The following is a 10,692-nucleotide window of genomic DNA, read 5'->3' as shown; positions in this document are numbered from 1 at the left end:
GTCATCATTCTTGCGGATTTGAGCCTCTCAAAGTATTAGGGCTCAGGTCTAGAACCCTAATTGTGGTGCCATGCCTTTATAAACCTTTGTAAGCCTCTACAATAATCAGCAGGTCGGAGAAGTGAGGAGACATTGTGCACGGCAATGAAATGAAAATATATAAATGCTTCATATATTATGACCAAGTAGGAAGGTTATTTCCACATCACTTCATCTATCTTGTCATTGCAGGCTGCATGTTAAGAACCGTGTTAAGCTGGCCAGAGATCTTCCTGGGATCACAAAGCTACTTGAATGCCCTGTGTTTTTGTATGCTAATATCGTGCCTGCGTGCTGCAGGTAACTGTGTGTTGAAAGGTTCCTTTCTTGCGTTAAAACCATTTTAGTGTTCACTAATTCGTGACTGAGAACGATTCTCAACCTCGTTTGGAGTTTCAACCTTGGAAACCTTCCTGCTAACCTGTGTGCCTGCGTCAGGGTAAATATGAAACTTCAGTTGTTTTACACTTTTTGCCAACCAAATAGACAAGACGTCGAGAATGGATTCCTTCCAAAAGTATCGCATGTATCGCCGTTCAATCGTAAAATCTGCAGTAAATTACTGGATCTTGTTGCACAAGATCATTCACCTCTAGATAGCTTCTAACGAGATAGTGGACAAACCATCAAGTGGAGTCGCATATTCTCCAAATGTTGCACCGTGAGAGGGGAGAAAAACTTTCACACTATTCACATCCATATTCTTGCTACATGACTCCACAATAACATCGTCCACCATCTTTATTAACTTGGCTTGCGCTCTGCCACATTACAATCAAAATATGATAAGAACACACTCGAATATTTATATGGGAAGAGAATAATAAAAACCCACCGAACTTCAATCACCAGGATAAATAAAACATGTTGAACGGAACCGGGAGCTGTATAAAACACACATGTGCAGTTTTCCATGGCTCCAAGGCAACCATGGTTGTCAAAGAAGCGTTAGAAATATAGGTGGACAATATTTACTTCTTCAAGTCGTCTTGAGCACGAATCAACAGTTTGAACACTTTCACGAGCTTCCGCGTCTTTGAAGCTAATCTGAAACAACACTCACCATTCCCGTATACACTTGATTAATAGCACCTCACTTTTTCAAAACAAAGGGTCAATCATATTAAGAATCTGCAAAATGTTAAACAAATTTAGCCAAGTCCTCACATTGATGATCCAAATCATCCAAAGAAATTTAGGCACATTTCATCTTATATACTAATCACGCAACATTTAATGGTAGCAAATAAAGTTTACAGACTGGGTATCAAACACCAAGCAGAAGCTTCATTAAATGGGAAAAGTAAAATGATTCCAATCAAATAAAGTTTTGTCACCCTACTCGATCAAATGTGCCCGCAAGTAGAGGAACGGCACTAAAAAATTAAAAACAGGCCGTGAAGTGCATGTCATGAGGTCTCTTGTCCTCATGACATTATATAAAATTCAAGGTACACCAGAACAAAGAAAGGTACCCTTTACATTCTTCCTGCGCCCCTGCTACTTTCTCATCCAGTATGGTGACTTTATCAGATAATTCCGTTGTCTCATGCAACTTATTCTCCAATTCCAACTGCAAACCAAAAATCATGGAACCACAACGAGTCTCAAAGTCAACGTTGTCCAAATCATTACCAAAATGGCTGATCTTATAATGAAACAATACGTCACTATGAAAAGAAGTCCGTACAACGCAACACTCTACTCAAAATTTATTCCAGCACTGTAGCAGAACAGAAATGTGATTGAAAAAGATTTGCGATTTCTAGAGCATCGACCCAAAAAGATCTCATAGTTCTATTACCTCCAGATCAGTCTTCTGATCCACTAAAATCTTGTTTTCATCGTGTGCTTCCGCCAGCTGCATCGTGCAATTCTCAACAATTGAGCCTTTTGGCATATAACATGTGAAGGTTGCTAGGATTCACCATGAGGGACTCCTAGCTTACACCACTACTTTATTGGTCACCATAGGAGTCATGCACATCCTTTGGAGCAATTTCGAACATCAACAGGACCAAGTGAGAGGGCAGTAGAAGGAAGAAGCAACGAATGACATTTGAAAGCTTGTTTAGGTTGTGCACACACACAATTCAAATATAACAGTATGTTTTACTCCATATCTGCATGGATCCTGCATCTCCGATCACACCAACTTGAAAACAAATTACCATCAAGCGTAAAACGCTTCCTGTCCACCACGCACAAATCTCAAGAGGTATTGTCATACTCTCATACAATCAAGCACAAAAGAACGGACCTCCACCACTTAATGCCCACCAGAGTCGCAAATTCGCCCACTGTGAAGAGCAGAGACGAAGAAGATAAGTAGTGATTGAGAGAACACCTGCCCTTCAAGGGAGTCCCGGATATTGGACACGTTCTTTGTAACTCGAGACTTCACATCTTTCTCAGCGCCAGGGCTGTCAGTTCCGAGATCCTCGGCTGAGACATCACTCAAATGTGGTTCGTTTGCTTCTATGTGTGCATTCTTGCTGTCCCTCCTAGTTCAATTCCATATCATACTTGAGCTAAATATTTCAGACCACAAACTGTGACTTCCCGTATTTTAGATATTATGCCCAATAACAGTGAGATACCTGAACTACAACGTGACCAGGGTCAATAATGTTCATTAGACGATACTCTCCTCCCAGGATTATAGCAGTAACTGACACCTAACGAGACCAATTTTTACGTGCAAGGAACACTGGAAACTTTAACCACCCCAAGGATAAAAACAAAAAAACAAGAAGGTTCATGCTCTAGGAATTCCAAGGTCCTTGCACAAAAACTGCATACACCGATGTAGCTCATGATCATTGAGATATAATTTTAATCTCCTAGCCACTGTCATGCCGAATATCAAGAGTGAAAAACTACATAACTCGATTTTTTGATTCATGAATTTCAAAATTGATGCAATCGGGTTTACAGAAGACCCTGGGTCCAAAGACAGCATACTACAACATCTTGTGAGGAGGGGAGGGGGGAGGGGAAATGGAACAGAAAAAACAGAGAAAAAAGAAGAAGAAGATATCAGAACAAGAACAAGAAGAGAAGAAAACATGAGCTAAAAGTCGAGAAAAGTGTTTTACACAAACATATAGGACATTTTGGTTTACATAGCAAGCTATTGGAATTAGTGGACTACCTTCTACACTCGGAGAGCTCTGGAGCAGAAGGAGATCTACTTCTCCTACGCTTCGTCGGAGATCGACTATGATCTGCTCTACGATCCAGTGCCCACCACCCACTCTAATGAGGACGTTATAGCTTGAGCATACACTCATGCACCAAACCTTAATTGCATATTATTTCTCGTTTACCATATAACGTCAGGCTACAGAAAATAATTCCCAGTCCATAGGAACACACAAGGATAACAACAATTGCGAGAAACTAAAAACCATCACATGAGCCTGCACCTTGAATAACATGGCAAACCATGGCAAGACAGCATACGCATCGATATTATTCTCAAGCGACAAACCACATTCAAACACAGACGAATCAGGTGAGCTTACCGCTATCTCTGAAAGGTGTCCTACGAAATCCTCGACTTCTTCGGTCTTGGCTGTGGGATCGTCGCAATCGATTCAAAGGAGAAAGTCTCTCAAATCGACTCCTCAAGCCGACAAAGCGAGAGTCAATGTGCCCTAAAGTTGTTTCACACATGTCAAACTTCGCATACAACCAACGCACAGCCCTTAAACACTATTGCGCAGAAATGAGATTACGACAAGTTTCAAGGACTTCATGAAGACGTACTTACCAATAGATGTGAAATTGACAAGACTGAATTTATGGAGTGCAATCTCCGTGCTTTTACAACATAAAGCCACCTCCCATAATAAAACTCCTCAAATCCAGATATTGGGAATAGTCAATATCAAACGAGCGGAAGGGAATTGACAATAATAATCACCGATAAAAATACGTCGTCGGGCCCTTTTAGGTAGACAGTCTAACACAGACTTGTGACGAAGAATGACCCCCGGAAGAGGAAACGAATATTACAACCAATAATTGAAGAACAATATCTTTATCAAAGGGGGGGGGGGGGGGAGGGCTTTTTCGCAAGCACGCACTCCGAGAAGCCATGAGGCATATGTTCAAGATACACTTCGAACGATCCTGCAATAAGATCTTGCAATAGCCACTGCATATGGCAGCCTATTCGGCCACTTTTTGCTCATTGGTGTGTTGGATCAGTTTCAAAGAAGCCTACGAGGTTTTCAGAAATTCAGCGATATTCTACCAATAAATGTCTCGAAGATGTTCACTATTGGTAAGTCCTTTACCAGAAGATGTGACATCGCTTAAATTTACAATATACAGAAGCTATACTTGAAATCTTCGGCCATCTTGAAGCAATTAACAGAGTTGCGGATATCCATCGCGACATGCCCATATGATGACGACCTAGAAGTTTGGGACGAGACTCTGATGAGATAAGCAGCCTCACCAGGCATTCGTCGGAGTTCCGCACCTCCATGAGCGAATGAGCAGCTCTGGCGCGGACACGATCCTCGATGCAAGTACAACGTACACAATTTCGTCTTGTACAGATCACGGTCTCGGCCAAAAGCCATATCGCGTACACCGATGGGCAGCGTCCTCACAAAATACGTTAAACAATAAATAAAATGTTGTAGAAGAACTTCCACTCAATACTCCTTCGCGGACACTGCTAAACGAACTACACCTTACAGCGTGGTGTATCAATAAGTCGCACCTGAATGTCTAAATCATATACGCACGAAAGTGGATTAGTTCCCCATACAAACAACACCACAAATTTCAAAAATCCAGAAATGAAGTAAATCCTACACGAAACAACCAAACACGCAGATTCCCGTATTCAAATGTCTTAGCTAACACGCGGCATGGCTTATATCTCAGCCTTGATCAATCAAGGCAGCAAGAGTCAATAATGTCCACCTTCTTAACAGAATTCCCCGTCGCAGCCGTTTATCGACGCCACACCAATCGAATCGAATCGGTACAATGTAAAACCAGAAGAGATACCTGATGAAAAATACAATGAAGAGAGGCGAGTGGAAAGACGCGGCGCAATTGAGCATGAGTTCCACCAAATTAAGACGTGCAGAGAGCCGGACAGGCAAGGAAACGAAGACTCCGACAAGCGAACGAGCGATCGAGAGAGACGACGTGAGGCGATGCGAGGCAGCCAACGAATAAACGAACGAACGAACCGACGAACCGACGAACGAATGCGCGCTAGCGACGTCGATCGAGGTCCTATTACTGCAGTTCAATCCCTTAACTATTTTGGCATCTGGATCCTTTGGCACGTGATTCTTTTCTGTGCACAGACACTGCTGGTCGCCCGCAAACGCGAGTCACTATCCAGCGGCGGAGCCCGAGTCCCACATGCGCAAATTCCAGTGTGTTTTTGTACAATTCTTTTACACAAATCACAATATTTTTATAAATATAAAATTTTAAATACAATATTGGATTTGCAAAAAATAAAAACCAACCATATTCATCATGATTACCATATTCTTCACTAAAAGTGGATCTATTTAGTGAAAGCATGGGTCTATTTAGCATTATCCTATATATATATATATATATATATAACTTATGAGAATTTTTTTAATTGTGCTTTATTTTATGGTAAGTTAAATTCCTTACATATTATTTTCAAAAATAATCAATTAAAAATAATTAATAATTTGACATTTGTATTTATAAATAATTCTTTCATTAATTTATATCCAATATTCATCTTATAATTTCAAAAACCTTTTGTCATTGGTATGCATGTATATAAAAATTCAAATAAAATAATAAAAAAAAGTCACAATGAGAACCAAGTTTAAACCTTAATTAACTATATATATATATATATATATATATATATATATATATAAAATAATTCTTAATTTTTAATTTAAGTACTATTTACAAGTATTGGTCCCATGCTATATAGAAAATTGCTACAATAATCTTTTTAACGGAATTCAACTTCATTGAGTACAATGAAGAGATTTAGCATTAGAGTATATATATATATATATATATATATATATATATATAAGAATTAGAATTAGATAATAACATGATACCAACCATACATTGTGTAGAGTTTATACATGAAGGAAGCAAAGAATGTCTATAAATTAATACAAGAAAAAAAATAAAATAAAATAAAATAAAAATAGAACAATATTAGTTATAAATACAAAATAATCTTAGTCAAAGTTTTTTTTTTTATACTACAAACTCAAAGCATTGTATCTAATAGTCTTTATACTTAGTAAGTGCTTATCTAAAGGCTTCTTACAAATATATGGTAATTTTTGCATCAAATCAAACTTAAAGTTATAAAAATTGGCAAATATATGATTTAAGCAAAGATGGATTATTTGGCTATTTTGTCAATATTGTTTGTTTTATGAGAAGTAAACCTTTCACACAAGAAAATTTTTAATGCTTATTAAAAATGGATAAAATAATATAATAAAATATTTTTTATAAAATATTCCTAATAAATAATTTTTATCAGAAATTTATTTAAAATATACCATAAATAAATATTAATATTATTTCTATAAGTAAATACAATAGAATTATATATATTCCAAACATGGAATTGACTTTTGAATTAAATGCTATCGATCTATGTAAAATCTACATTCTACAATAATAATATACTCTTTCAAAATCCTAATATAAATTACATCCAAGAATCTCTTATATAAATGTTTTTAGTCTCTTTATAAGTAACAACCTATATTACTATGTTTTTTAAGTGGTTAAAGCTATAAACACAGCCTAATTTGCTATATACATACCACAAATTACTATATGTATATCCAAAAAACATAGAGGCTTATAATTGGCTAGATGTTTTTATGTTGACCTTACTACTTGACACAACTGCAAGGAATTAGAGAAAGCAGTAATCCTCCTTCCAATGGTCTTATTGACTACTCATCAGGCAAAATCAAGGAGCCTCCAAAAAAAAAGTCCTTAGAAGAAAATTTGAAATTTACATCTTATACCAGCTATACTTTGTTGAAGCAAAGATCTCTACTTTATAGCAAACTTTACCAAAAAAAAATTCATACTTTATATTCACTTCAATAATTTGCAACATTGTATCAATTTTTATAGCAATTTCAATAAATAATTTCAAGTACATATCCTTGGCCACCAAAGACTGACACTTAAATCTTGAGTAGAGGCCGATCAACCAACAACTACCACAAACACTATCAGTTGTAGTTAAACTATGTAGAAGGATCCATAGTTGCCAAGCATTGAACATTTCATTAACAACTTTGAAATTAACCAGTTTTTGATTCATCATTTATTTGTGAATCTCATTTTATTATTTTATTCATTAAAGTAAGCATGAATAAGATACTATTTATTAATAATGGCCAAAATGGTCATTCATGACTAGACACACAATTTGCCTTCAATCACAAGTGGCTTCTTGTTCATTGCATGTTCTCTTATAAGTGATACTTCCTACTCTTTTCACATATTAGAGGTGGAATTTGAATACTTGAATGGAGCAACATCTTCATAGAAAGCCAATACCTTTCTAGTGTAAAAATCATGTTAAAAAGTATAATCATTAGATGAGTTGTGTCACTATTCAACATATACATATATCTATAAGAATTAGTTTATTTACCTATATATATATATATATTTTGCACTCTAGATCGATATTATTAACAATTCAGCAAGTCAATAAAAACACAAAGTTTTAGACTAATAAGTGAACTATATTACATTTGTAAACACATATAGTCAATGAAATGTATAGTGTAGTGGAAATTGGAAAAAAAACCACTAGTATAAGGTTTAGATTTTAAATTTTCTTTTGAAGGCTTTGTCCTTGATGGCCCTTGCAAGGAGTGTTAACCAATCAATGGAACCTTCAAAAGGAAGGAGTTGTTGCCTCTTTCACTTCCTTCAAATTGTGTGAGGTAGTAGGATCCATATAAAAATACTTAGCCAAATATAAGCCTCCACGTTTTTTGGATATGCATATAGCAATATGACTTGTGTGTATAGCAACTTAGGGTATGATTGTAGCTTGAGCCTTCTTGAATAGAGCCATGATACTAAGAATTCTCTGAAATTAAGATTTTGTATTGATATTTCTTGAATAAATAAATAAATAGAAGTTGAAATAAATATTTAATAATAAAATAATAAAATAATAGAATAATAGTACTAATTAATTAAAATTATCTTTTAAATATATATAGATTGAGCTTGCATAATGTACAAAAGTACAAATACAAAAGAACTTGCATAAAAAAGATAACTAACCATACATCCAAAATAAATTCAATATAATATTTATAACTTTTTTGTAAATAAAGATTTTCATATACAATAGATTAAGTTCCAAAAATCATCATCAAGTATTCAATCAAAAATCAATTAAAAATGCATAAAAAATATACTTTAAAAAGAAGACAAAACATCTAAATACCACAAATTAAGCTATCTTTTATGCTACAAAGAGGGAATTTAAGAATGCAAGAAAATAGAAAAAATAATACAAAAGTTATTAACATTGGATAGAGATGAAAGCAAGAAGTCACAATGTCACAAAGACCATGCCCAAGCTACGATCTAGGAATATTATAATCTCAACATTTTGTTCAAATATAAGTTGACCAATTAGACGAGGATGACATCTAATTGCTCAACACCCCTTCGACATCCTCGAGCATCTAAGTCATAGACAATGCACAACACGAGGTGGAAAGCTTACAATCACAATTCAAGGAAAAAAATTGTATTATACTCCAACAATAGGACAAATTTATGGCTCTCAGATATAATCAAGCCACAATAGAAGGCAAATTATAAGAACTAGGGAACAAACTTCAAGAGATAAGTCAAAAACATGGGACCTGAAGGCCTTGAAAAATACCGCCCAATCTTAAGTTAAAGAATTGCAAGCATTCCACACTATGCTAGAAGAGATGCAAGTTGCATCCAAATTCCAACTAATGAACTACATATACATATCAAGTAATTTCATGAAGGTGCAAATTTGCCTCATATATCCCTTGTACAAATGGTCAATTTTAAAGACCAATTGCTTATTTTAGATAGCACATTTGACCACAATTTTGATATACTTGAAACTTGCACCACCTAACCAATGTCTTTGATGTGGAATAACTTGCAGCCTTAGCCACTCAATATATGTTCAATAATGAAGGTGCATGCAATAGTGATTTGGACAATAAAACCAAGGATGTATTCAAGGCAACATGTATAATCTCAAAATATTTTACCAAATATTCACACTTCATAGAATGGTATACCATGCACATCAACTTAGTGTATTGTTTATTTTACAAAAAAATCAACAACTAAATTGGTTTCTAACATCTATTTACATGCATTGAAAATCCATAAAAAACATCATTATATGCATCACGGATTTGCTACAACAATATGAAAATTATATAGTCATAAAAACTACTTCACATTGATCAATCTTGTTCTTGCAAAATGACTCTAAGGATTTTCTTGTGTTATAAATATCATGAGGACATGATGTGAAATACCTCAAGGGATGAAATATTATTCACCACAGGTGACTACATCCGCTTGCAAAGATATTATCCATCCAACAAACTTGTATTCACTTGCAGATGATAATTGCCAAAGTATCCCAATAGTACAATGTCAAAGGAGTAATAAATAAAGAGATAAGATGTTATTACAAGGCTACCAAAGTTAATGAGGATGTGATAAGGTAGAAGGATATTTAAGGGTTGGAGAAAGTATGTTGGGATAGTTGAAAATTAAAATAATATTTAGTAGATCTTGGGCAATAGTACCACGAGCTAAGATAGTATTAGGCTAAAGGATGTGTAATTTTGATTGAATAATAAATAGTGCATTACTTTCTTTTCAGATCATTGTGTACTTTGTGTTTGGTCTTGTCCTATGATTGCTAGTAATCCCAAAAAGCCCAAGTAACATATAGGTTAAAAACTTGGCCTACAAGTTGGCTGCATATCACACATGTTGGCCACTTATAATACAAATTGGCCATGTGGCACATACAAAGGAAGCTTGCTTTGCAAATTATATATGTATTTCATAAGTTAGACACATGTAAGAGATTCTATAGAACGTCCATATGTAGCTCTTCTTTAAATAATATATATAGATGCAAGAGTGAGACATTTTTCATTCTTGTCAACTCATTTCTTGCTTTTAGTCTAGTTTCAAGAATCTTTTGTTTTCTAATCTTTGGCAAAAACTATTCTAGTTTCTTCTTAAATATACATATTTTTTATTTTATTTTTATCAACTATCTTTAATATATGTCTTACTTATTTACTTACATTCTTTGAGCTATTGTTTTTAATACTAAATTATTATATTTAAGCAAAATTTTACAACAATAAGCTTTCTTTTTCGAAAACATTGACAAGCCTTGACTTCACAAAGAATGCCAAGTCAAAAGAGCTTTTCCACCTAAAACTTTTAAATCATAGTTGACACTAAGAAGACCAACTAACATAAGATGCAAAATGAATGAAAACTCTCTAAATTAAAGTAGACAGCATAAACTAATGTAGTCTATTGGTTACATCTATTTAACATGGTTTAGCACTTGATGTC

At 34.8% G+C, this 10,692-nt stretch overlaps 1 protein-coding gene across 3 annotated transcripts; it reads right to left on the bottom strand.

The window, feature by feature from the left end:
- Window positions 1-145: 145 nt before the first annotated feature.
- Window positions 146-5,207, bottom strand: LOC112284302 (zinc finger CCCH domain-containing protein 13). Of its 3 annotated transcripts, none has more exons than XM_024524001.3 (10): window positions 4,984-5,207; window positions 4,508-4,785; window positions 3,567-3,698; window positions 3,194-3,266; window positions 2,387-2,543; window positions 1,844-1,900; window positions 1,515-1,612; window positions 1,015-1,086; window positions 630-800; window positions 146-468 (listed from the first exon to the last, which is right to left on the bottom strand). In XM_024524001.3, the coding sequence occupies exons 2-9, from the start codon at window positions 4,632-4,634 to the stop codon at window positions 632-634; spliced, it is 885 nt and encodes a 294-aa protein (XP_024379769.1). In that variant the 5' UTR covers window positions 4,635-4,785; window positions 4,984-5,207; the 3' UTR covers window positions 146-468; window positions 630-631. The 3 variants fall into 3 exon arrangements, with proteins under 3 accessions (XP_024379769.1, XP_024379768.1, XP_024379767.1); XM_024524000.3 differs by having other exon boundaries at window positions 664-800; window positions 2,387-2,534; window positions 4,984-5,204; XM_024523999.3 differs by having other exon boundaries at window positions 664-800; window positions 4,984-5,203.
- Between the last annotated feature and the right edge of the window lie 5,485 nt (window positions 5,208-10,692).

The sequence above is a fragment of the Physcomitrium patens genome, chromosome 7 (genome assembly GCF_059467195.1).
Source record: "Physcomitrium patens ecotype Gransden chromosome 7, ASM5946719v1, whole genome shotgun sequence".
Taxonomy (NCBI): Eukaryota; Viridiplantae; Streptophyta; class Bryopsida; order Funariales; family Funariaceae; genus Physcomitrium; species Physcomitrium patens.
This window is presented reverse-complemented; position numbering and strand designations above follow the sequence as displayed.